The sequence below is a fragment of the Oncorhynchus clarkii genome, chromosome 8 (genome assembly GCF_045791955.1).
Source record: "Oncorhynchus clarkii lewisi isolate Uvic-CL-2024 chromosome 8, UVic_Ocla_1.0, whole genome shotgun sequence".
Taxonomy (NCBI): Eukaryota; Metazoa; Chordata; class Actinopteri; order Salmoniformes; family Salmonidae; genus Oncorhynchus; species Oncorhynchus clarkii.
Genome location: NC_092154.1, coordinates 17,549,074 through 17,576,324, shown reverse-complemented (window position 1 = coordinate 17,576,324; position 27,251 = coordinate 17,549,074). Strand labels below are relative to the sequence as shown.

Here is a 27,251-nt window from a genome sequence, read left to right as displayed (position 1 = left end):
GGCAGTTAACCCACTGTTCCTATGCAGTCATTTTAAATAAAGAATTTGTTCTTAAATTACTTGCCTACTTTAATTTTAAAAATTAAGTTCTCTACTAGCCTTGCAATTTAAACAAAATGACAAATCTGAACACGTGAAAGAAACACCAGTGAGAAATGCAATCTGTAACAAAATTGTTTATCTCAATTAAGTTAGACTGCTGGTCGCAGTAGTTCATTGAAAAAAACAAAACAATATTTACACAACATTGTCTACGTACAAATGAACATTTACAAGGCATATTGAAACAACAACATTCACAAACTATACACATCACATTCCATTTGTTTAAAGGACCATTTCATTGTCTCATGGGGATACTTATCACATGACATTGTAATGTTTTTCGCCTTCAATTTTAAATTTAGTTTGCAAAGGCAATGTGCTGGGAAGATAAATACAAACATGCTTAAATTTATCCTATCAATAATACATATAATATAAAATGAGATCAATATATAATAGAGACAAAATATATTTACAGACTCAAGGTTACAGTAAATAATGTATCATTTTAAAACAACTTCCACATAGTCAACTGAAAAAACGTGGATTTATATTTTGCGGTGAAAAAACCAAATCAAAAGTATTATTGTTTTGGGCAACATTTTGCAGCAGGTTGAAACCCATTCTAATCCTGAGGTACGGTGTTCTGACAAGGAAAACATTTAGCCAGTCACTTAAATACTACATCGGAATCTATTTTTCTAATATTACTGTGGGTCGCATTTCCTGGAGCTGCTTCAGCAGAGTATCAGCTACGTCCGAAAAGGATTTGTCCACTACAATTTTTAAATTTTTTAGTGACGTCAGCTTCTGAGGGTTCCTGAACTCAAGGGTATCAAAGCCTTTTGGGTAGTGCAAGTGTGTGTCTGACCTTTTGCACAACACTGTAGCGTTTCTCAGTCGAATTCTCTTCTTCAGAGCGTTTTTAGATGGGCTCGATTGCTCCAAGAACTTTAAGAAAGATACCTCGAATCCCATGGGCTTAAAGGAGGTCAACGTTTCACTTTGATCATTCATTTCATCCTGGGTAAGGGCAGTGCTAGAGGAGTCGTAGTCAGATCCATTTTCTCCACAGTAAATCGCATTACTCCTTGTCAGCCTCTTGCGTTTTACAATTTTTTCAAAAACACTTTTCCGTGGACTTCCTCTCTTGCGTTTCACCACCACAGAACCATCAGATGCAGTTTCTGAGCTTTCATCGTACGAAGGTTTGGTGTCACACAGTTCGCCCTTCCCCTTTCTCCGTAACACAGGTTTTGAATACTCGTCAAACTCACTTCCTTCTAGGCCCGTGTCTGCCGTGTCCTCGCTGTCGGATATCTCTGAGGAGGTCTCAGACTTAGAGTCATCGCTCCTGGCAGCGCGGAGGTTTCTACGTCTTGGGTATTTCTTGCAAAATATGAAGTGGCTTCTCTGCTCTTCTAAGTATCGCTCGGACAGTCCGTGCCCCATGTAGTGCTTCATGATACTCCGTTCAGACTTCATCACTGAATCACAGCCCTTTATCATGCAGGGGTATTGCAACTTGCATTTCTTAATGCACATTGCAGACGCTTCATCCTTAGTTTTCAAGGAGGGTTTTCCATATTTCGTCCAACTATTTTTTTCTGTCTTGTCAGTTTTCTTTTTGTCAACTCCCTTCTGTGTAATCTTTTTGTTGCCCTCTATGTTTTCTTTCCCATCGCTTGATTTAGTTATTTGGTAATGTGAATTCTTGGAGTCAGATTTCTCACAATCTTCACTTTTCCGTTGGTTCATCAGTTGGAGTTTGTAAAGGTCATGATGCTTTTTCATGGTGTGCCTCAGCAGGTTTGACTTTGTAGCGTAAGCACGGTCACAGCCTTCGACATCACATTGGAACATCCCATCCACAGGTTCCATTTTGGCAAGTTTTGCCTTGTCATGTTCTTTTTCAATATGTCCGATGTACTTCCAGAAAGCAATGAAGGATGCTGTGCACCCTTGCTGATCACATCGGAATCTGCCTAGGTTGATGTTTGACATCAGAGATCCTGCTTTATCCAGGCTGAACTTGTGAAGCTGGAGGTAATGCTGCAACATGTTCGGAACGTCTTGGAATACTCTCGAGCAGTCGCTCACTTGACATCTGAGTTCTGTTACCTGGGTTACTTCAACCTCTGGTTCCTCCTCCATAACCCCCTCCTGCTTGATTCCGTTTTTCTCATCCTGTTCCTCATTTTGATCATTTTCATTTTTCATTTCACATATAGATAGAGCAGACTGATGGACAGCCCTGTAATGGAGGATTAAATTATGCTGAATTGTAAAGGCTGCTGCACATCCTTGATGAACACAGCGATATGGCCTGTATGGACTGAAAGAATCATTTGCCTCAGACTTCTTCTCTTTCGTCTTCTTGGGAATTTCGACTTTAGGCTTTGGTCCTCTCTGCAGCTTGATTTTGGATGTCTTTTCTAGCAAGGGAGCACAAACCTGAAGGGGATCTGATGGAGCAGGCGTCATTGAGTCAGCTCTTTCTGCCAGGTAGCCTCCAGATTGTTGACTGTAATGAGTAGGCATAGGCCGAGATGGAGCTGGTATGTGTTGTCCATTTGACCATTGACCTGCATCAGGAGGGGTCATTAAAGGCTGTTGGGGTATTGTTGAGTAGTGTGCGTTAATTTGATATTCAGACATTAGCATTAATGGTGTCTGATCATGCATGGGCATCCTTTGCATTGGCTGCATTCCCATGGAGAGGCTATTATGATATCTCGGGTCAGCTATGCCTTGAGAAGTCTGCTGTTTGAAAGGATGTGGGTGGTAGTCTTGTTTAATCCTTTCTCCTGAAGCAAACACGTTTTTTACAGTCATATCTTGATTTTGGCTCACATCCGGGAGTGAATGTTGACGTCTAATATTCTCCATTATTGAGTGGGGCGCTTTGGCAATCTGACCAGACAAAGGAGGCTCTGAATGCACACGTGGTTTGTCTTCGTTATTAGCAAATCCAACCGTGTTGCTTGACTTGCGCTTCATGATTAGTTCTGCAATCTCCCGCTGTGTCAATCTGTGAGCTGTCTGACAGTGTGCCTTAAGGTTTGAATTGCGGGTAAAAGTCTTATCACACATTTGACAAGAGAATGGGGCAAATTTCCCATGGCTTTTCTTAATCGAATTGATCATCTCATTGGTGTAATTGTGTGTCTTGATGAGGTGTTTTAAAATGGCATCTTTTGTCATGGCCCTGTATGTGCAGTTGTCACTCTCACAGGCAAACAGCTTTCTACAGCCATCAGGAATCTGTGTATCCTTCTCTTTTGAGACATTAGGCTGGAATGATTCAGTATCATTGCAAATATCAGTGCAGCTAGGTTTTGTGGAGGAATATGTTGGAGTAGAATCACACACCTGTTGTTTGTCTAAGTCTAGCCTCTCTAATGCAGTCTGAATGTCCATTATCCAATGCTGTTGGTTTGCAGGTGCTAGATTTGGACCAAGATCAACATCATTCGCAACAATGCAGGTAGGTGCAGGTACCTCGTGGTGTCGAGAGGAAGCCTCTCTGAAATTAGTAAAGCTCTTCATGGGTGCTGCTCCGTTCATTTGGGTAGATGATACAGAGGGGATTCCGTGATCAATCATCTTGGAAGGCTGAGGACTTTGACGTCCTCCAAAATGTTGTACATCATTGGTTGTTGGATTGGATGATACCAGATTCAAACTGGCATGTGTGTCAGTGCTGCTTGTCCCAGATACACTGCTTCTTCTTTGGAAGTCTCCAGCTAAAATCTGTTCACGCAATCTTTTCTTGACATTATGTTCCGCACTCTTCCTCCGTGTCTCCACCGGTTTGATACTTGTTGCTGCTGGACTGTGTTGAGGCCGAGGGTCTGGTGAGGTGATCTGCAACATGGGGTTTGTCATAAGGTTTTCTGCTAAACTAGCCATTGCAGCCAGAAGTCCATCATTAGACAGCCCTCCCGAATTGGAGGCAGAATCAGAATTCCCCTTCACTTCTTTCATCTTCATCAGTGTTTCTGCTCTGAGTAAATTATCAATATGGTCTGTGGGAAGTCTGTGAAGTGAGACGGTGGGGTTGTTTTCTGCAAGCACCTGAGTGAGAAGTGGCTCATAGAATGCACTATTGCCAAACCCAGGGTCACATGACTGCTGAAGATAACCATCTGTATACGATTCATTTTCTGTCTTCACTTGGACATTTCCTGTGTGCTGTATGACTGTGCTTTCTGGCAAGCGTCCAGCAGGTCCGTAGGGGCCATAAGGATTTTGGAACGTTGGCTGGGGAATTGCTGAGGGCTCAAACATATTGGGAATATTTGGAGTTACCATAATTTGTTTAAGAATCTCATCAGGTTGTTCGCCATCATTTGCATACGGTGCAGCAGGGTTATACTGTGAAGATGGTGGGGGCTGAGTATTGAGAAGTTGCTCTGAATTGAGAAGATCAAGAAATGATGAAGGCAAGTCTGCTGTCAGGAGCTCAGTGTCATAGGCTTTGCAGTGTAAACGTTTGGACAAATGGCCTCCAAGTGATTTGGGATTTGTAAATTCTCTACCACACCTAGAGCAAATGAACTTTCCGTCTTTAACAATGGCAGGCCACTTTGTTCTTTTGTTGCGCTTGACTTTTTTGCCCATCTGGTTTTTTTCAGCAGCGTTTTTGGTGCCGTCTTGAGATTCACTGTTGTTTCTAGCTAGCAATTGGTTTCCTGCAAGGACATGTGATTCCATGTTGGTTTTCTGCATTCTTCGACTCCTTTCAGGGGGATTGAAATTAGAACGCAAATTACTTTGAGTCTGCGGTGTGTAGGGAAGTGCAGAATTTCCCAGCTGATTTGAGAGACTTGAGTCCTTCAGAATGTCCACATAAGAGGGGAAAACAGGCTGAAGAACATTATCCATAGTTGTTGGAAGCAGTGACTCTGCTGGTCTTTCCACATTAGGTCGCATCATATGACCGGATGGAATAACATGAACATCCATTCCTCCACCACCCATTTGTGGCATCCCTTGCAGGTTCGAGGAGGGATATACTTGTGAGTGATAATTCTGGATTTGGTTGTTTCCTGGTGTTTGTTGCCATGGCACACTAGGTGGTGCATATTGATTGGGGTTGTTTCCTAGCTGGGAGAGTACAATGGGATCTAAGATATTGTCCATTTGGTTGGGGAAAGCTTGGCTTTGGACAGCAGCTGAATGGGAAGCGTAAGAGTGGTTTGAGTTTGAGTACAGGGGCGGGGTAGGCTGAATGACCTGTTGATGTTGTATTGGAGCAACAGAGTTATGGTTCCCGATCAGAGGCAGACTCGACGGGGCAGCTTTTCTTGCTTTTTCATGTTCCCTTGTTTTTCTCTTAACAAGTTTCCATTCTGTATAAAACTCTGGGTGAGCTGCTTTCATATGCTTGGTAACACTTCTGTAGGAGCTGTAGTTGCGATCGCATGACTCCAAAGCACAGTGGTGTCTCTCTCCTTGGGGTGGGGCAGGAGTAGTTGGTAATGGGTGTTGCTGTGGGGCAGGAGTAGCTGGTAATGGGTGTTGCTGTGGGGCAGGAGTAGCTGGTAATGAGTATTGCTGTGGGGCAGGAGTAGCTGGTAATGGGTGTTGCTGTGGGGCAGGAGTAGCTGGTAATGAGTATTGCTGTGGGGCAGGAGTAGCTGGTAATGGGTGTTGCTGTGGGGCAGGAGTAGCTGGTAATGGGTGTTGCTGTGGGGCAGGAGTAGCTGGTAATGGGTGTTGCTGTGGGGCAGGAGTAGCTGGTAATGGGTGTTGCTGTGGGGCAGTAGTAGTTGGTAATTGGTGGTGCAGTGGGGCAGGAGTAGCTGGTAATGGGTGTTGCTGTGGGGCAGGAGTAGTTGGTAATTGGTGGTGCAGTGGGGCAGGAGTGCTTGCTAACGGGCCCTGTGTATTCTCTGTTCTGCAACCAGTGGCTGGCAAACAAGTTACTAGTGGAAGAAGTGTGTGAGAGACCGATGGGAGAATTTGAGGCATTGGAGTTGACATGTAATGGGAGGTCTGGCTTGATGCTGACATGTTAACAGACATGTGTGGATGTTGTTGTTCTTGCACTGGTACTCTGTAGTCAGAATTGTAGTTCCTGGATTCATAATTTCCATCTTTGCGAAAACTCTGGACCTGACCTTGAAACACACTTGGTTGTTGGGCATGATGCAAATCCCCAGGATATTGGTATGAAGCTAATGGAGGATTATGTGGTTTGGGTCTCATATAGTCATATGCAGCAGTCTCTGAAGGGTCTTGGTGTCTATGTCTCAGCTGATTTGGGTCATGCGTTTGTGCATTTGTGGTAGACCGAATAACAGATCTTTCTGAATATGGGTACAGTTCTTTTACTGGTGGCTCACTTTGAATCATGTATCGTCGTTCATTCTCAACAGTACCTTGAGAAGCATTCAGCAGGTTGTCAATCGAGTGCTTCACCTCAACAGATGCTGATGGATGAGAAGCCTCATCAACATCCTCTGAGAAGGAAGCCTGATCAGAAAGCATCCTCTGGTCCAGAAAATGAGAAAGGTCAGTGTCTGTAGCTGGGTATTCCTCCTCCTTTGTGACATGTTCCTCCTGGTGCAGATCCAACTGTGACTGAGAATGGAACACTTTTCCACAGTTAGGGACTTTGCAGGTGAACGTTTTGTAATGCTGTGACTCATGGTCGTAAAGCTTATAGGCTTCATTGAAAATCTTCCCACATCTAGGAAACATGCATCTGGCTTTAAATACGACATGTTCTTTTCTGTGTACAAGCAGCTCTGTGTTGGAGAGAAAGCTGGCCTTGCAGTTCAACTGTATGCAAATGTACGGTCGGACACCACAGTGCACTTGCAAATGATCGTTAAGGTGTGTGACATTAACAAATTGGCGACGACAATACTGACAAATCACCTTTTTGTTCTGCATTTCAAGGAAGCGCTTTGCTTCATCGTTATCTCTATGTGCTTTCACATGAACAAGAAGATTTCTGAAATACTTGAATCCCTTTTTGCAGTTTACAACAGGGCATGTGTTTTCCTCAGTGCTGCTTTCGGTCTTAAGTCCAGAGACTTTAGTCTGAACTGATTCTGTCTGAAGCGACTCCCCATTGTGTTCTTGGGAATCGCTGTTTGCATCTTTTTTCCAAAGTAGATTTTCAGTCTTAGCTTTCAGAGCCGCAATAACAGGAGCAGCTGTTTTGGGATTAGCTAATTTTTTATTTGTTTTAATTGCAGCTAGTCTTTCCTTGCATGATAGCTTTACGTGTGATGCCACGTGTGGTTCCAATATGTCTTTTGAGGTGAAGGTCTCTGCGCATATCGGGCATCTATAAAGTCCATCTTTGTAGTGAGTCTGTGCATGACGTACAATCCTGTGCCCCAGAAACTCCTTGTCACACAGAACACAGTATTGCATGTATGCCTGCCAGTTTCGAAACCTGGCCGAGATGAACCCTTTCTCTCTCAGTTTCTTTGTCTCTCGGATTTTCCGTCTTTTATCTGTTATTTCATTCAGTTCATGTGTGGTGTCCACAAAGTAGTCTGTGACGTCTCTGAACACTTCCTCACCCTGGGTTGTGTCCTCCTCCTCCTCAGGGGCCTCTGGGATCTCATTGTCATTCAGCAAGTCAATGGAGGACACAATGGAGGCCTCCTCACCCATAAGGGTCAGGCAGTGACGCTTCAGTGTCTTCCAGTCCCAGAACTCAGGGTCAAAAGGCCACTGGGTCTTGAACACCAGCAGGAGCTCACAGCGGAGCGAGTTAGACACAGGAAGATTCTCCTCCTCCAGCTTCTGGTCTGGCTCGTTGTACAGAGTCTCCACGGCGTAGTAGGAGTCCACTGTGGGTTCCAGGAGGAACTCTGTCAGCTGGCAGGCCCGTTTTACCTCCAGATCAGTGGGCAGCAAACAGGAGATGGTTTTGCAAATGGTGGCCTTGTTGTTTGCGTCACTTGATTCCAACTGTAGAGCCCGTATGCACATGTCAACACACACTGGCAGTCCAACCTTACCCACCTGTAAAAAACAAACAAAAAAAACAACAGGGTTTTAGAGGGAAACGCACTAAATATTAATTGACTATCAATGAAACAATAGAGCATATGGAACAAAAAAGGTGGAGTGCTGACTATACAATGCAAAAATTATAGTGTCCCATGTTCAGTCTATATACACCCAGAAAAAAATGAATGTATCAGGGCAGAAGCTTACCTCTGATTGAATGACTTTGATGAAGAAGAGGATGTGGAAGACCGTTGTGGACAGCAAAGACATCTGACGACATCTGTCCAGGAACGTCTCTTCAGATGACTCCATCCGCTTCAGCAGTTTGCTCCAAAACAGTGTCAGCTCCCTGGAGAGAAAATAAATAAACCAAATAGCTTAATAGTCATAATATATTCTATAATACCTGAATTATCTGAAGAACTAAACAAGAGATTGCACAGCGTGTTTTATTTTGTTTTACGACTACTGTAAGTTGAAACAGGTAATAACACAATAGATATACATTTCATAAGTCAAACAGATAGGAGGGGTGGGCTTTAATGCAAGAAACGTAGCGCCGTGATCTTACCAGGCACAATAAGTGTCTCCTTGGAGAAGCTGACGTGTTAGAAAGGCTGAGCATAAGCTGAAGGCTCCCCTCTCATCCCCTTCCGACTCCAGGTTACAGATCATTTCTAGTGCATCACGGCAATCAATCTCGGAGAGCTGTCGATAAAAAGGAAGAGCTGCATTGCATTCAAATTATATTTCAATGTGGTATGCAACAGGTCTGCCTCAAGCCGCAATTACACCTTTTCCTTTGAATGGTCTGCCTTTTGTTGATGAAAGTCTCAATTTCATACACTAGAAAACAATAGCGAGGACAGAGAAATTCTGATTGGTGCAATGAATCCACAGAGGCCTGACAGTTAAATAATGAAAGTATATACGGGCCCTGTTCATGGGCCCAGTTAAAAAGTTGCGGACTATATAGGGAATAGGCTGCCATTTGGGACTCAACCTGTTTCTAGCAGACTGTCCCAACCTACCTCCTCCATTAGTGGTTCCTGTGCTGAGGCAGAGCACAGGCAGACCAGGTACATCTGCTTAAAGATGTGCCCTTTTCCTTCAAACTCGGGACACTCTGCACAAGCCCTTGCCAGCAGTGCAGCCCTCTCCATGTGGTTCTCCTTAATAAGGTGCTTTACTCTCATCTCCAGCAGAATGGGTCCCTCAAGTCGAAGGAACTTGTGAACTAAAGAAGAGGATATTGAGATTCATACAGACACAATACAAATAGAGTACTGATATAAAATGCTGGTTCAAATGTACAAGACTTGAATAACAACTAGTATCAAAAGTTGTTCCTGTTGTGCACAGGGTTTTCTTCCTTTATTGTAGTAAAAGAAAACTCACCCTCCTCTGTTTGTGGAGACTCATTAGAGAGGAGACTACGCAGGGTGCTGTTTGTCCACACACCAGTCTCTTGGGCCACAGCAGACAGGAGGGCCAGCTGTGTGATGCCATTCTCCTGCAGCTGGGAGTGTGCTGACTGCAACACACACAATTCACTCAGTGACAGTATTCTCAAAGCCATAGGTACTTTTAGAAGCAATTAAACATTCAAATTAATGGTGCATCCTTGCAACATATATAATATTATGTAGTACATTTCAGAAACAGACCAAATGGAATCTTATCTTAAAATACTATCCTGAACAGATAAAGCAGCTCAATCAGGAATACAGTAACCTACAAGTGTAGTTTACAAGACCTCATTGCATATAAAAAGGAAACATTTCATCCTCTGTGTGACTAAGCATTTTACCTGAACAGATGACTTGAACTCTTCCCACAAGGCATCTGGGAAGTTTTCTGGCAGGGAGAGCAGCAGCTCTATACAGCTCCTGCACAACCAATAGGAAATCAAATGAGCTACCCAAACATGATCACTAAAGCCTTTGTATTTTGTGCAGTGATTTAAACATAATCTGAAGAATAAAGGCAAGTCTGATTGGTAATGATCAATAATGTTAACAAAGCACTGTAAAACAAATTGCTGGAGATGGTGTTAGGTAACATCATCCAATGTTTCATTCTACATGTAGGGTGTATCATACAATTCTACATCTGAGATAATGTATAGTACAGTAATTTATCTGATGTGCATTTCAAATTATGTTCTTCTAAAAATCTCATGGGTACTAATCTTGCAGGCACATGGAGAACAACAAGCAGGTTAAACCCCTCCACAAATTAGACAGGCGTACTCACAGTGAGAGACGTTCAACTACGAGGGGGACGTTTTCACACTGAGAGGAGAGGCAGGAGGAGACCTGGGCATAGCTCAGCAGGGCCACTGTATACACCTCCACCAGGGGCAAGGGCTCCTCCTCCATCCTCCATCGACCAGCATACTCCACCAGAGTCTAGAGAGAGAGAGAGGAGGTTACACTCACCTTTCTCTTATGCACCAATGAAGTCATCCACAGAGAGCTATAAAGGCAGATGTTTGATATCTTTAGATGCAATATAGTGCCTACCACTACTACTGCTGATATTAATTTGCAACAGGGGGGGGGGGGGCGGAATTTCTATAATTAGCCTAAATGTTTGTATGTGAAATGACAAGCAATTGTAATGCATCCTGTTAAGACCCGTAGAATAAATAAAAAAAAGCTACCAACCACTTCATTCATGTTGGATATGGTTTATGAGTCTACATTTCTCCAACGTCCTACAGAATATATGTGTTGCTCCTTTCCATCAAAGCAGAGGGGGCTGGGCAGATGCCCACACACAGAGAGCAGTGAGACTCTGGAGAGCGCAGACAGACAGATGGGCCTGGAGGAGAAGCCCTGTTCTGAGCAGCATCAAAAGACAAGTAGTTCTGACAGCTTCTCTCGGTCAGGCAACTCCTCAGAGAGAATTAGGATATAAAAAGGTTCATGAGAACTGTGCAATGACGAATAAATCTGATTTAAGTGAGAAACCACACAACTTTATTCTGCTCATGATGGAGAGAGAATCTTTCATGGCCTATGCTACATGTGTGTTATTAGCTACCTCAGTATTGTTGAATTATTCACAATCTCAGTGTACCTTGGCATAGAAACAACAGTCTACGTTACTGTTAAAGTCACTGCATGGATGGTTGGCTGCACTTTGTCTCAGACGGCTCAGTAACAAGAGCCTACTAGTGGAAAAAGCCTTTGCAGGTTGGTGAGGTTATGGGGACTTCTCTCCAGTAACAGCTTCCTGTTTTGCTCTTCAGGAAATAAATGCTAGCTGGAGACAGGGCTGAGGCTAGTTGGATGCTAGAACATTGATATCTAGATCTCTCAAATTTATGGGTGATTCACGATATATCTAGATTTTTTAAACGTAAAAAGTCAACACTGCATTTCAAACAGTCAGGAATAATGTAAAGAATTAAGGGCTTGTAAAATTATTAATAGGCTAAATATTCAGAAAGTATTCACACACCTCGACTTTGGTACAGCCCGAATTTCAAATTAAATTGAGATAGTGTCAATGGCCTACACAAAATACCCCATAATGTGAAAGTGGAATTATGTTTAGATATTTTTTTACAAACTCATAAAAAAAAAGTGAAAAGCTGAAATGTCTTGAGTAATTATTCAACCCCTTTGTTATGGCAAGCCTAAATAAGCACATTTTTACTCCTGAACTTAAGTCATATAATAAGTTGCATGGACTCACTGTGTGCAATAATAGTGTAACATTTTTAATAACTACCTCATCTCTTTACCCCACACATTCAATTATCGGCACGGTCCCTCAGACGCGCAGTGAATTTCAAACAGACCAAAGACCAGGGAGGTTTTCCAATGACTCACAATTGGTTGACGGGTAAAAAAAAATAAAAAGCAGACATTGAATATCCCTTTGAGCATGGTGAAGTTATTAATTACACTTTGGATGGTGCATTGAATATCCCTTTGAGCATGGTGAAGTTATTAATTACACTTTGGATGGTGCATTAAAACGGCTAAAGAGTTTAATGACTGTGATAGGAGAAAACTGAGGATGGATCAACAACATTGTAGTTACTCCACAATAGTAACCTACATCACCGGGGCCAAGCTTCCTGCCATCCAGGACCTCTATACCAGGTGATGTCAGAGGAAGGCCCTAAAAATGGTCAAACTCCAGCCACCCTAGTCATAGACTGTTCTCTCTGCTACTGCACGGAAAGCGAAACCGGAGCGCAAAGTCTCGGTCGAAGAGGCTTCTAAACAGCTTCTACCCGCAAGCCATATTACTCCTCAACAGCTAATCAAATGACTATCCACACTATTTGCATTGCCCCCCCACCCCCACACTGCTGCAACTCTTATCTAATTATAGATAGATTTATTAAAGTAACTACATGTACATAATTACCTCGATACCAGTGTCCCCCGAACATTGACACATTGTGGCGGTACCCCCTGTATATATATATAGCCCCGCTATTGTTATTTACTGCTGCTCTTTAATTATTTGTTATTCTTATCTTACTTTTTTAAAAGGGATTTTCTTTGCTGCATTGTTGGTTAAGGGCTTGTATGTAAGCATTTCACTGTAAGGTGCTGTATTCAGCGCATGTGACAAATACAATTTGATTTGTTTTAATTGACAGAGTGAAAAGAAGGAGGCCTGTACAGAATACAAATATTCCAAAATTTGCTTCCTGTTTGGAATAAGCCACTAAAGTAAAACTGCAAAAAGAAAAATGACAAAGAAACGTACTTTATGTCCTGAATACAAAGCGTTGTGTTTGGTGCAAATCCAACAACATCACTAAGTACCACTTCATATTTCAAGCATGGTGGTGGCTGCTTCATGTTATATTTATGTTAGTCATTGGCAAGGAAAAGGAGTTTATTTATTATTAATAAAAATAAACAGAATCGAGCTAAGCACAGGCAAAATCCTGGAGTAAAACCTGGTTCAGTCTGCTTTCCAACAGGGAGACAAATTCACCTTTCAGCTGGTCAATAACTTAAAACACAAGGCCAAATAAACACTGGAGTTGCTTACGAAGACAACATTGAATGTTCCTGAGTGGCCTGGTTACAGTTGACTTAAATCAGCTTGAAAATCTATGGCAAAACCTGAAAATCGCTGCCTAGCAATGATTAATAACCAACTTGACAGAGCTTGAAGTTTTTATTTTATTTTTTATAATGTGCAAATATTGTACAATCCAGGTGTACACAGCTCTTAGACTTACCCAGAAAGACTCAGTTGTAATTGCTGCCAAAAGTGATGCAAACATGCAATGACTCAGAGTTGTGAACACTTAGTAGGGCAAAAAAGTTAAGTCAGCCACCAATTGTGCAAGTTCTCCCACTTAAAAAGATAAGAGAGGCCTGTAATTTTCATCATAGGTACACTTCAACTATGACAGACAAAATGAGAAGAAAAAAAATCCAGAAAATCACATTGTATGATTTTTAATGAATTTATTTGCAAATGATGGTGGAAAATAAGTATTCGCGTCGCTGCACAGCTATTTTCAGGTCTCTCCAGAGATGTTCGATCAGGTTCAAGTCTGGGCTCCGGCTGGGCCACTCAAGGACAGTTGTTGTCCTATTGGAAGGTGAACCCCCCCCCCCCCCCCAGTCTGAGGTCCTGAGCGCTCTGGAGCAGGTTGTCATCAAGGATCGCTGTACTTTGCTCCGTTCATCGGTGCCTCGATCCTGACTAGCCTCTGCCGCTGAAAATCATCCCCACAATATGATGCTGCCACCGCCATACTTCACCGTAGGGATTGGTGCCAGGTTTCCTCCAGACGCGACGCATTCAGGCCAAATAGTTCAATTAGAGCATTTCATCAGACCAGGCAATCTTTCTTCTCATGGTCTGAGTCCTTAAGGTGCCTTTTGGCAAACTCCAAGCGGAATGTCATGTGCTTTTTACTGATGAGTGGCTTGCGTCTTGCCACTACCATAAAGGCATGATTGATGGAGGGCTGCAAAGATGGGAGAACCATCCAGAAGGACAACCATCTCCCCCAGAGGAACTCTGGAGCTCCGTCAGAGTGACCATTGGGTTCTTGGTCACCTCCCTGACCATGGCCCTTATCCCCCCGATGCCTAAAGCTGGCCAGCTTTAGGAAGAGTCTTGGTAGTTCTAAACTTCTGCACTTTAAGAATTATGGAGATCACTGTGTTCTTTGGGATTTTCAATGCTGCAGAAATGTTTTGGACCTTTCCCCAGATCTGTGCCTCAACACAATCCTGTCACGGAGCTCTACAGACAATGCCTTTGACCTCATGGCCTGGTTTTTGCTCTGACATGCACAGGCAACTGTGGGACCTTATATAGACAGATGTGTGCCTTCCCAAATCATGTCCAATCAATTGAATTTACCACAGTCGGACTCCAATCAAGTTGTAGAAATCTCTCAAGGATGATCAATGGAAACAGGATGCACCTGAGCTCAATTTCGAGTCTCATAAAAAAGGGTCTGAATACTTATGTAATTTTTTACAATTTATTTGTAATACATTTGTCATTATGGGGTATTGTGTGTAGATTGATGAGGAAAATGTTGAGGTTTGAATACTTTCCGAATGCACTGTACTTTCTGAAGGCACTGTAAGCCTTCCACAACCATAAGACCCACTAATAATTGTATTTTTTCAAAATAGTTTAACCTGCCAATGGCACTAAGGATTGTGCCTTACTGCCTTTCGACAGTAGAAGAGCAAATGTTGGTTTCAATGGCATATCAGGAAATCTTAAAGAATTCGCATTTTTCCTATGGTCGGATTTTGTCTGTAGGCGGTTAAAAGCAAGGTAAGATATGGGAATGTAAAATGTCCAGGTTTCAAACAATGATATGGCTGGCTAGGCATCACATATGTAATTATTTAGGTTATGGAAATGTATAATATTAGAAAATCATTCCAATGTTGGGCAAATAGGCCTATTAGAATGCACGTCTGTAGGCTATGGCTAGCAACTATGGTAATCTAGAGAATATGGTTGTATCTCCCTGGCCTGAACCGATTGTACACTGAGATACAAATCTAAGCTTGCTCCCCAAGCCGACTGGTCTTTCGTGCTAGTTCAAAAGAAAAATGGGAGATTAATGTCTCGATTTTTATAGTGGAGATCAAGTTTATAAATTGCCTTGCTGGGAGCGAGACAGTGGATTGCACAGTGAGATGGAAGAGTAAATAGGCATTTCAACATCATAGCTTAAGCCGGTGGCAACTTGTGGAATAGACACCGGCTGGAATGCCTTTTTAACCAATCAGCCTCCAGGATTAGACCCACCCGTTGTATAAGGCTTTTTACTACAGGGTGAATGTGCTACCTTGTCGGGCAATGATGAATGCCCCAAAATGTCAAGCCCCAACTTGGGCATCATCTTGACGTGTCTCTTGAGATCCCCAGGACCAAAAATCCAACAGTTCCTGGAAGACGTTGGACCAGAGAAGACGGCCTTCAGAAATGTACCACTGCAGAAAAGAAAATGACGGCGCTGCCTTCTGGGAAGTGAGAGAAGCTTGCGGATGACTGTCATTTTGTGTCTAAGCATTTTGGAAACCTGGAAATGGGGATCTTGAAAGTCTCCACTCTCTTTGACCACTCCAGCTGGCCAGATTACCTCAATGTACTCGCTATTTTTGGCCTGGAGGAGCTGAAGTAGCCACATCCTGGAGGAATGTCAGAACTTCAAGTCCTCCACACATGCAACGTGTGAGCGGCTGGAGCTCAAGGTAGATGTCCGCCACTTCAGACACCTTCAGCCACAGGTGCTGTGGCAGCGCCTGCAGCAAGCTACTGTTGGGAGGCCAGACCAGTTCTCCCACATCAGGGTAATGGTAAAGATAATGCTGGTCTTTCCCATGAGCTCATATAGCTGTGAGCGAGGGTTATCAGCCATGAAGTGCATCAAGTCAGACTTGAGGTCCAGCTTGTCTACCAGCATGATGAACAGTCTGCTGCTGATCTCTGTCCATGGCCCGGAGACTGAGCACTATATGGCAGAGAGGGCCGGTAGCAAGTGGTGAAACTCAAAATGGGCAAGACTAATAAATTGCAAATTTGATCAAATCTGGCAACCTCTCCTCTCTTATATTGACCATTCGGCTCTCTGAATTTGTACATTTCAATGCACTCTCACTTGTGATCTCTTAATCTACCCTTGGGTGGCATGTGCTTGCCCCATCACCCATGCTTTCCCCTCTCTGCTCTTATGTTTATATAAGAATTGCATACCGGTCTTTTCTACAAAGTACCTATAGACCATTCTTGTGTGTGTTCAGAAAAAAATAAAAATAAGGTCAAGATGACCATTCAGTGACTGAAGAGGGAGGGTGAAGCAAAGTAAGTGAAGGCTGGGAAAGACAAATGTATTTTATTGTATATTGTTGTGTTATGTTGTTTAATGGGGCAGCTGGTAGTGGAACGTAATCTCTAACTTAAGTTGATTCAGTAACCAGTTCTCAACAACATTGTTCTGTTTTAGATATATTGTATACATGTGGTTAACATGTTCAATTAATACATAATGTAATGTTTGTCTGTTTTCATTAAGATGCAAAAAGGTTATCTTAAATCAAGTTTATGTAATAAAGATTTGTGTATTTCTGAGACTGATAGACAATTACTTTAAAAACACTGCAAATTACCTAGACCCATGTTGGCATATGAAAACATAAAAAAAACAAGTATTTAATTTTGGGAGGGTTCAAGTTGACTGGCCCTGCCTGGCAGGCCAGTCAACTGCAGGAGAAAAGTGCCTCCCTGACAGAGATATGGATGCAAGGACTGACCATCCATGATATCAAAACTATAGCTGTAACCATGTTGAGGCTATATAGTGTTTCTATACATTTACTTTGGCTTAAAAAAAGCTTATGGGATAGGACAGTTGAACTAAGCTCATGAGGCATTTATAAATGATATTCTTCAAGAATCAACAGGTTCGTACCATTCATTTAAAAGTAAAAAACAAATACAATTGTTGCAACTACAGATTTCCCCTTTACAGAGCACTCTCTCCTCCAACAGCAAGTTGGCAACACTGCCCGCAGATTGACTGATCCCAACTCATGCTTCTAGTCTTTACCTTCAACACGCTGACAAGACAACACACCCTGCTTGATGCCACCTGTAAAACTAATAGGATTCAAACATGTATGCAGTGTACTCTACACAGCCTACAGTGGCTGCCTAAAAACCTATCTGTCTGACTTTCCCCATAGTCTCCCTCTCTCTACAGGTGTTTATGACAGTTGCTTTTTAATTCAACTGGGCTCTCGTTGGCTCTGAAGTGGATCACAAACAATAACAATAAGCAGCATTCATAATCATAACAGCAGGTCCTCATCTGAACCAGAATCTTGGATTACAATAGATGTTGAATATGGCTATTCTCCTTTATGATCAGGATGCAAACATTTAACTTCCCATGATTAATCATTTCTAAAATACTTTCGGTACATACCAGAGAATGGAGTTTGCTACCATTACGACCAGTATGTACTTCCAGAAAAGGTCTATTGCAACTGAAAAAATGTTTGGAAGAACGTACGTATTGTTTTTGACTAAGTGCGCATGTGCCAAATCCACCTCTTCAACCCCTCCTGTAACATTAGTAATGAAATTAAAGTACGGTAAATAAAGCCTATCCAGAAATATAAGCTGGTTGGTTCAAGCCCTGAATGCTAATTGGCTGGCAGCAGTGATATATCAGACCCTATACCATGGTTATGACAAAACATTTATTTATACTGCTCTAATTACGTTGGTAAACAGTTTATAATAGCAATAAGGCACGTCATGGGGTTTGTGGTATATTCTATTCGCCAATGATGCTAGTGAATAATATCCTAGCCTATACATTGATGATCGGCCCTGCTTTATTGAAGTTGCGAAACTTTGCAAGCCAGGAAATTGCCAAATTTAATTGCGGGAAATTTAGAAATGGGGTGAGCAAAATGACTAGAGGCAAAAAGGTCACAGTCCTATTTAACCCAACAATCCAAAGAAACGTTGGCACTCTGAAACTGCAAGGCTAGAGCTTAAGGCTCAAAACCAAAGCAAGTAACGTTAGTCTAAGCAAAAATCTGGAGATATCTCTGACAGGACATGAAATATTCTAACGCAACTGGTCTGGACAATATGCCTGCTAGGTTTGTAAAAGACACTGAACATATTTCACCCTGCAGCACCTATATATCTCAATAGAACAAGGGAGGGTTCCAAATTACCTGAAACTTGCTAGGGTTATCCCACTACACAAGGTAGTAAGGTAGAAACCAAGGTAACTACAAATCTCTATTCTGGGAATCCTGGAGAAGATGATCTATGAGTAAATTGACATGTACATATCCAAGAACGCACGATTTGCAGACCGGTTTTACAAAGTCACATTAAACTAATTCATGTTTACTGTATTTAACCGACCGTATCAGGAAAGAGATTGATGGAACATTTTGTGGGATGGTTTTACTGGACCTTCAGAAAGCCTTTGACACAGTAGCCCACCAGATACTACTCCACAAGTTAAGGGCCCTAGTTGAGTTGTAAAATTCCTGGAACTTTCAATACATTTTCCAGAAATCTCATTTGAATGTTTCCCAGAATCAGGAGGGAATAGAGCAGGTAATCCAGAATGCTCCAAACAGGATTTCAGGAAAACCAGGTAATTTAAGTAAAGTTCCTGGAATTTTGTAACTCTAGGCCCTAGGTTTTAGCAGCATGGTATCAGATGGTTGATATCAATGGCACCTTATCAGATGTAAGATTAATCAGCTGTGGAGTGCCACAAGGAAGTGTTTTAGGGACACTACTCTTCCTGTTTATATAGTGCATTCGGACAGTATTCAGACCCCTTCCCTTTTTCCTTTTGTTACATTTCAGCCTTATTCTGAAATGGATTAAATAAAAATCCTCAATCTACACACACAACACCCTATAATAACAAAGCAAAAACATGTACTTTAGTATTGACCCTTTGCTATGAGACAAAAAATTGAGCTCAGGTGCATCCTGTTTCCATTGATCATGCTTCAGATGTTTCTACAACTTGGTGTCCACCTGTAGTAAATTCAATTGATTGAACATGAAAAGCACACACCTGTGAAAGATGGAAGGTGTTTGTGTTCTCGGAAGTACGGCAACTAATCAGTCTCCTCCGTTCCAAATATACTGAATCTTAGGAGTAAATTCCTAGCGGGAGAGTTTTTTTTTTCTCCATCTAGATGTCTTGGTAAGTCAGAGTACTTAATGAACTTTAAACTACTTTATTTTTTATGAGAGAGTGGTCTGCCAGCAGGCAGCTTCAGAAGCAGCATTCCTTTACAGACAAATAAAATGCTTGTTCAGTGGCGAGTCGAAGAGTCAGAAGGAACATGCCGTAGCCAAGGTGCTTTCACGGGCATATGACCGCGGTATCATTTCATCTCTGAACAGAACCCCCCCCCGTTCCACTATTCTGACCAACAAAATAAAATTTCTGAACTGATTCATACCCCAAAAATGTAACGGTATATATCGTTCCTTTCGGTTTCTTTTAAACCTCTGAAAAGTACATTATTTTGTTTACATTTAGCTCAACATTAAATTACTTGCTATGGAGCAGGCAAGCTATTTACATGCATTGGACAGACAAGTGTAGGGCTTCAGAGCGTTGGCTTAACATTGGAGTTGAGCTACCTAGCTTGTGTGTGCACCAGAATTGAAATAAAAACACATTTTACCTTTTTGTAGTTAATAAATCCAATGCATGGCTCTACAGTGCAAACTTTTTATTTGCACATACAACTAAATATTTTGCTGTGAGACTGGAATTGTCTATTTAGGCGCACCAGTGCGTCGAAAAAAATGAAGGATTCTAGCTTTAATACCGGAAATATATTTTCATAGTCCTTGTAAAAAAGGTCAGTGTAGAGCCCTGCAATTTTAAACGTGATAAGGATACTATAGTTAACTATCATTGAAAAAGTTAATCCATTCTTCGCTCTAAAAAAAAATTAAAAATATCACTCCCTAATTTCTGAATAACACTAACGTCAGTAGGCAATAGTAGACTATGCTTCGTAGGGGGAGGTAGCCTGCACACACACACACGCATACATACAGGCAAAGATTTTCAGCTGGCAGGCTGACACTGAAAAAAGTTGTAACATAGTGAGGGCTTTATAGGCATTTTGTTTTTTTTTGTGGGACTAGGAGAAAGAAAAGAAAATGCCCGGAAAGTAAAATAACAGTATTAACCGGTTCCCATGCTGTTAATGGTTATGTTCCTGAAACAGTATAGATTACTTTCCTTCCCAGTTCTGATTCTGTTCCTCAAAAAAATGTACAAATAATTCTGTTTCCGTTCTCTGAACTGATTCCAACCCCTGGCGGTAGACATAACTTCATTGACCGGCACTAGAATTCATACATACACAACATGACCATTGTTCTTCAATGTGAATAGACTGGGAATTTTATGATTTCATCTTATCGTTTTAATGGAAAACTAATCCCCCCCCCCCAAAAAAAGTGCTTAAACATTAAGCAAAATTGTCCATTTGTCACATCCCTAACATATCCTATATTGTTTACTTAATCTACTTACATTAAATATTAATGTATTCCGTGTGGCGCGGGTGAAACAGATATGACATTCAAATCAAAATCAATGACATTTCCTGCTGCTGGATCAGCCGACCTGTGCCCGGCAGTAATAAGGGATTTTATTGGAAGTGCATGAGAGGTGAATTTGGCAAATGCACACTTGGTCTAAAACAATACTTAAGATTCTTTCCAGAATAGGCATTTTTTCAGTTGCATGTCACTTTTTACTTAGACTTTTTTTGGAAGTACATACCGGATGTAACGGCAGTAATGACGATAGTTACTCAGCGAAACTACATTCTTTAATAAGTACCGCACGCATTTTGAAATTATTAAGCTTAAAAAGCTGGTGAATGGCTTCTTCCTGGACATAAAGGAGAAACGCAATATTCAATGTCTCTTGTAAATCCAGATTCTGGTTCAGTCCTCATCCTGTCAACTTATTACTTGATAACAAAAACAAGGTTCCACATCGCAGATCAGATCCACAGATAAGTTATAAACACAACACAACACACTGACACATACACCAACCCACACATGCTGATAAAATGATAGATTTTCAGTGTGTCAGCACAGGGATATACTCCATCAACATCCATCAAACCCTCAGAGCGAAAGACATAGCATAGCTGTCAGACACGGAAAGAATCCCAAAGGTCACCCTATTCCCTATATAGCGCACTACTTTTGACATGAGCCCCATGGGCCTTGGTCAGAAGCAGTGCAATATAAAGGGAATAGGGTGCCATTTGGGGCGCACACACAGCTGAGGTCAGAGGTCATGTGTATTTGATTTCATTGTAAGCTGCGACTGGGATGTGTAGGAGGATCTGCTGTTCTCCCGGCTCTCTCCACAACCTCTACACCTTGGTAGATATCACAGTAGGCCTTTAACAAATGCACTGGCCAACATAATCCAAACAACCAGTTATAATTTATTACAACTTTCTTTAGACTGGAATCTAAAGAAAAAGTAGCCTTAGAATTGCAAATAAATTAAACCATCAAGTGTTTTTCTTAGCTACAGTCTAATAATGTATTGTGATTGTATTTATGTAACAATGCCTCAACAAGAGACTGTCCTCATGAGAGGCGCTAACTAAATACATAGAATCCCATTCACCCCTCCATTTTGATCTGGTCCTAATTAGAGAGAAGGGAGGCAGGAGGGGGACCTGGGCTGCCTAGTAGACATCTGGTAGAAAGCACACTGCCAGTCCAGCCAGACTAACACCAACAGTAGAGTACGATCATCCATATTCATCACCATCCATCATCCATGCTGTGACCAGGGGCAGTGGCTTGTCTCATGTCTTCAATCTCCAGACAACACATGGCATCCTGAGACCGAGCCGGGGTCGGGTGGGAGGAGGCGATTTACAACACTCGGCCGCGCGGATGGTAGTCTAATAACACCACCATACACTCACTCTGCTAGATGAGCTGAGTGGAGGCTGGGGAGCCATGCATATCTAGGAACCCAGCTGGGCACCTGGGAATAGTGCTCTTTCAAGCATCATGCAGCTGGGTGTGGAGGGCAGAAAACAAGCAGTTCTTCCACACACAGACAGAAAAGGAAAATGCAAAACAATGTATGCTGTTTGAAAAAGAATGCTGGATTGTCATGAATAGCCAACAGATACTTTTTTTAAAGATGTCGTTTTGTAAACACACTGCTGAATTCAAATGTACATGCTGGAAGATGAATGACAATTTAAGTGTGAAGATGAAGAATCATGCCTACTGCAGTGGCGCTCATCCGTTCTCTCTGTCCTTCCATCCTCCCACACAGCGCAAGGACAGTCGTTGCCTCTAGCCACAGATATTCACACATGCTTGATATTCTACTGCAACAATGGCTGGCACATCAAAGTCCAAAAACTCTGTATGCAACTAGATTCAACAGAATTATTAACAACATGCTAATGAGGCCTGCTACTGTTCGTTTAGACCTCTGTTCATGTGTTACAATGCAAATCATTATTGTTACAGCAATTAAAGTTGGTCTAGCCAAGGCTGGCTCCATGCATAAGCAGTCACTAAGGGGCCCAGGCCGCCACTGGAAATTTGGTTGTGCATGAGCAATTCTTCTTATGTCAGTCACTCAATTAGCCATGTCAGCTAACATTTTTTTGATTGGCAAGTCTGTCTAGCCAGCTATCTAAAGTTGTCGTAATCATGGCGAATACTCAGGGGCCCTGTACTACAGGGGGCCCCTATTGATTTTGTTAGTCACTCTCACTCAGATATCATTAACATAAGGCAACATTGGCATAAGTCATGGCAAAATGTGTAGATTTGCAGGGAATTAGCTTTAAAAATGCAAAAGTATTTACCACATGGCAAAATTAATATAATAGCATTAAATAGCTGTAAAACAGATTTGTTTTGCTCCATGGCAAAATTAGTAGAATTTCATTTAATGTGTTGTAAAATTGCCAAACTCTCTCCACCCCTTGGCAAAATGTGTATTACCGCAGAAAATCTGCTTTAAAAAGGCAACATTTTCTCCACACCCCATAACCAAATGTGTAGGATTGCAGGAAATGTAAACGTATGTTTCTCTCTGTCGTCAGGAAGGGTCCATGTTTTGTCCTTGAGGACTTGAAGTAATTTTACTATCGTCACCTCAGTCATGAATGGTACAAGCCCTTGACTATGAGCAAAACGTTTTATTTATTTTTACATGAAAACCAGGTGTATGGTAAGTAACAGTTCACTGTTCTTCTTCATATGACACTACCCAGTCGACTGAAAACTTGGCCAGATTAAATATGGGTCAGTAAACCAATAGCTACGTGAAAGGCACAAGAAAGTAAAAGTGGAGCAGCCTCAGTAGTGCATCAAACTTGATGGGAAAATGTGTTCAGCGATTTCAAAAGGAGTTCACACTGTGACAGAATAGCCTAACTCAGGTGTTTCAAACCTTTCCTCTGGGACCTCAAACAGTCCATGTAGTTCACCTAGCCTATAACACAGCTATGACACACCTGATTCAAACTTGTCAACTAATTTTAAACCCTTTGAATAGGTGTATGAGGGCTACAAAACAATTGTGAAATGTCTGGGGGTCCACGAGAAGAGGTTTGAAAACTACTGTCCTAGTTAACTCAATAATTTGTTATATAACCCACATTTAGAAACAATGGCTAAATGGGTACAGTTTCAGTTTGACAATCCGAGACCATGCATGGACACAAACACCCCACATTTATTTGAGACCTGTCAGCAAAAGATGCGGTGTAGTGTGTGCGAGGCCTGTCCCATTGCAGTGAAGGCAGAACAAAGCCATTTGTTCACTAGTTAGCTACTAGCTAGCTAGCTGCTTCATTATCGTTAGCATAGTAAATTAGTTGCTAGCCAACTACAAAGCTGAGACAGTCATGGATAGTTTAACGTTAACTTTATCAACGGCCGTAAAGTCAGCGTCTCTGCGTAAACTAGACATGACAAAGCAAGGCTGATGATGGACCTCCTCATTGCGCCTATGATAATTCAATAAGCTAGCTATGTCAGCACACAGTATCAAAAGGGTAGCTAGGCTACAGACAGTGTCAACATCAAATCATTTAGCTGTCTAACGTTACCGCAACGTGCGAAAGTCAGTCACATAACACAATAGCACCAGCTAGTGTTACAACAAGTATACGTATGCTTATTTGACATAAATCATTAAACCATGTCCACATTGACAATGGCAACATTATCCAGGATTGTAAACTAGCTTAAGCTAGCTATGCTAATGCAGGGCTCGAGGGTTATTTTGGAATCGCCAGCGCGCAGAGCGAAAGAACTAACCTGGCAAAAGTGTTGACAATACTGAGTTGACGACTGAGTCGGAGAGTCCGTACTGTTCTTCAGTGCAATTGCTAATTTTAGCAATTTCTCTCGGAGTGCCACAATTGTTGCACTGGTATCGGTCTGTGCGCTGAGGTTTTGTTCGGCCTCTTCGTCCGCCATCTTCACACCCAACTCGGTCGCGTACCACTGCCGCGTACGCAGACAGCATGTGACCAGAATAATTAACGCACGCAGAATCAAATGCCACCGTAGTCCACCGAGGGGCGTAGCAGTTTTGAACTCTGTGGTAAGTAGCAGGCTGCGTGTATGTTTTTTTTGCGTGCAGGCACTTAACTATTATAAATCAACTAAACTTGAAGACATCAGTTCAAAACGTAATTTTAGTGTTTGTATTCATCACAATCAGGTAAGGTAATCATCTATCAGTCTTACCAGGCCCTTTAAAAAATGTATGGGTGCAGAAGTCAGTTTCTCATCCAAGGTCTTTGGTCACTCACATACCCGTTTATTTCAGCCTAGTATGGAGGGATAGATACCTACAGTGAAATCAGTGAGGGGGAGGACGCCTCATAATAATGTCTGTAATGGAGCAAATGGAATGTGATTTAGAATTATATTTTGCAGGAGTGCCTGGTGTAGTAAAACCAATTGAGACAAAAACATTGAATATTTACTTAAACCCCACATTGGTAAAAATGTAATTCATTCACAAAGCCATAAAAAATGTATGTATGTGCATTTATAAGCCATGATTATTCATGGTCAAAGTTTGTGTTTACGCAAAGAGCAAGAAACATTACTTTAAAAAAATAAAAAAATAACTTTTATTTTGAAAAGCACAACATCACATAGCCAATGGACACACTGCATGTAACTTTCCTTCATACTTTCCCCGATGGGACTATTCTGTACGTTCAACCTGGGCCTGCAAATCTATGCATGCTCCTTTCGTCTGAGCAGTTTCTTAAAGGCCAACTTAAAATCCTCATTGAAGCTGGTGTAAAGTAGAGGATTAATAAGTGAGTTGATGTAGCCCAGCCAGGTTAGGAATTCTGACACCTGGGGTGAGGCAGTTATGACCTGTAGGCCCACAAGGAGCTCCTTCAGAAAGAAAGGCAGCCAGCAGAGGATAAAAGCCCCGAGGATGAGGCCCAGGATACGTGCTGCCTTCCTCTCCCTGGAGGTACAGATCTGGCTCCTCTCATCTGCCCCGTCCATATCTGTCTCAAATGAGGGGATACGGATGGTGGCATTGAGCCTGTCAAACTCCAGAGTGGGGTCTGAGGTGGATAGGTCCGATACGCAGAAGGTGTGTGCCATACGGCAGTGGTTCAGAGAGTTCTGGCTATCAGTCTTCGTCTGGCTTCGGCTGCTGAAGTGCCGCGATGAGCCCCGTTTCTGATAGAGCGTCTTAGCAGCATTGTAAATCCTATAGTACAAGATGAGAATAAGGGTCATGGGGATGTAAAAGGCCCCAAAGGTGGAGTAAATAGTGTAGCCCACGTGGTCATGCTCTATGATGCACTGTTTTGGGCCGTGGCTACCGGGCCTGTGTCTCCAGAAGAGGGGTGGAATGGATATGAAGACTGAGATGACCCAGATGATGCCCACCATGACAGCTGCCCGGCGGGCCGACCTCTTACGGGCATACTCGATGGCCTTGGTGATAGCCCAGTAACGGTCCAGCGCTATGACACACAGGTGCAGGATGGAGCAGGTGCAGCAGGTCATGTCCACACTCAGCCAGGCCTCACATACCACCTGGCCCAACGACCAGTACTCTGTGGCAATGTATAGGATGCTGATTGGCATGACCAGGATAGCTACCAGGAAGTCGGTGAACGCCAGGGAGCAGATGAGGTAGTTGGCGGGAAGGTGGAGCTTCTTGGTGGTGCAGATGGCTGTGATGACAGCACTGTTGGCGAGCACAGTGAGGAGGGTGAGTAGCGCCAGGATAACCACCAGCACCACCATCCTGTCTGTGAACACCACCACAGGGAGAGTGCTGTCTGGAGCTCCTGTGCTGTTGGTGATATTGGGCCCTGTGGAGCTGTCCCCAAGGTCCCTCTCCATCTCCATCTTCCCCAGACAGGGCCAGCTCTCCCCCACTGATGGGCACACTCTGTCCCAGGAATAGGATCCACACTATAGGTCAGTGGTCACACTGTAACACACAAAACAGACATATATGGTACATTAGAAAGTGCATAAAGATTAATATTTCATAATAGAACATTTACACAGACTGTCACAGTGACCTTGGTGGAAACTTGTTTTCAGTAGGATACTTTCATTAGAACTCAAACAAGTACACTAGACTAATGTTATGTCATATCTTTGGTATAAGAGGCACTTAACACTGGAGGGCACATTGTTTCTTTGCTCTAGCAAACTTTAAATTAGTCTTTGTATTTTTCACCTGCCTTTTAATCAACAGAGCTGCCCTTGGCAATTGGAGGTTGTTATACAATAGAAGAAAGATAGACAATAAAGGTAATATAGTGCAGCCCATGGCAGTAGTTGAGCTTCTGAAAGGTGAGGGATTTGGATTTATAGTGGAGACTTTATAATCCAATGTTATTTGGGAGATGAAAGCCACTTAACACAGCAAGTACTTATAAAACTGAGGGGTCCTAAAGTCCTAAAGTGGAGGACACACTGATAATTGTCACTGATATATTTTTTTGTTTTGTCTACAATTAAACACATATAAAGATATATTACTGTACCAATAAGGAGGAAACTGTTAAAACACTATGGAAGAGAATAAAGAGGGAAATATACAGAACAGTGAGTGAATATAATAAAAATAACAACTCCAGCATTCTGGTGATCTTGATGCTCCC

At 42.3% G+C, this 27,251-nt stretch overlaps 2 protein-coding genes across 2 annotated transcripts; both read right to left on the bottom strand.

Annotated features, from left to right (window-relative positions):
* Window positions 1–161: 161 nt before the first annotated feature.
* Window positions 162–24,613, bottom strand: LOC139415036 (zinc finger protein 292-like). The gene is made up of 8 exons (XM_071162792.1): window positions 24,403–24,613; window positions 10,282–10,436; window positions 9,836–9,914; window positions 9,424–9,559; window positions 9,057–9,262; window positions 8,597–8,733; window positions 8,233–8,374; window positions 162–8,037 (listed from the first exon to the last, which is right to left on the bottom strand). The coding sequence occupies exons 1-8, from the start codon at window positions 24,562–24,564 to the stop codon at window positions 739–741; spliced, it is 8,316 nt and encodes a 2,771-aa protein (XP_071018893.1). The 5' UTR covers window positions 24,565–24,613; the 3' UTR covers window positions 162–738.
* Window positions 24,614–25,338: 725 nt separating this feature from the next.
* LOC139415038 (5-hydroxytryptamine receptor 1E-like) lies at window positions 25,339–26,484 on the bottom strand. The gene has a single exon (XM_071162793.1). It carries the CDS (start codon window positions 26,482–26,484, stop codon window positions 25,339–25,341), a length of 1,146 nt encoding a protein of 381 aa, XP_071018894.1.
* Window positions 26,485–27,251: the final 767 nt, after the last annotated feature.

Coding starts and splice junctions, on each gene's coding strand:
- LOC139415036 (XM_071162792.1), bottom strand. CDS start 24,564: ATGGCGGACGAAGAGGCCGAACAAAACCTCAGCGCACAGACCGATACC. Junction 9,560..9,835: donor AGTTCAAGTCATCTGTTCAG/GTAAAATGCTTA, acceptor TGTGTGTTGCAG/TCAGCACACTCCCAGCTGCA. Junction 8,038..8,232: donor TCAAAGTCATTCAATCAGAG/GTAAGCTTCTGC, acceptor TGTTTTTTACAG/GTGGGTAAGGTTGGACTGCC.
- LOC139415038 (XM_071162793.1), bottom strand. CDS start 26,484: ATGGAGATGGAGAGGGACCTTGGGGACAGCTCCACAGGGCCCAATATC.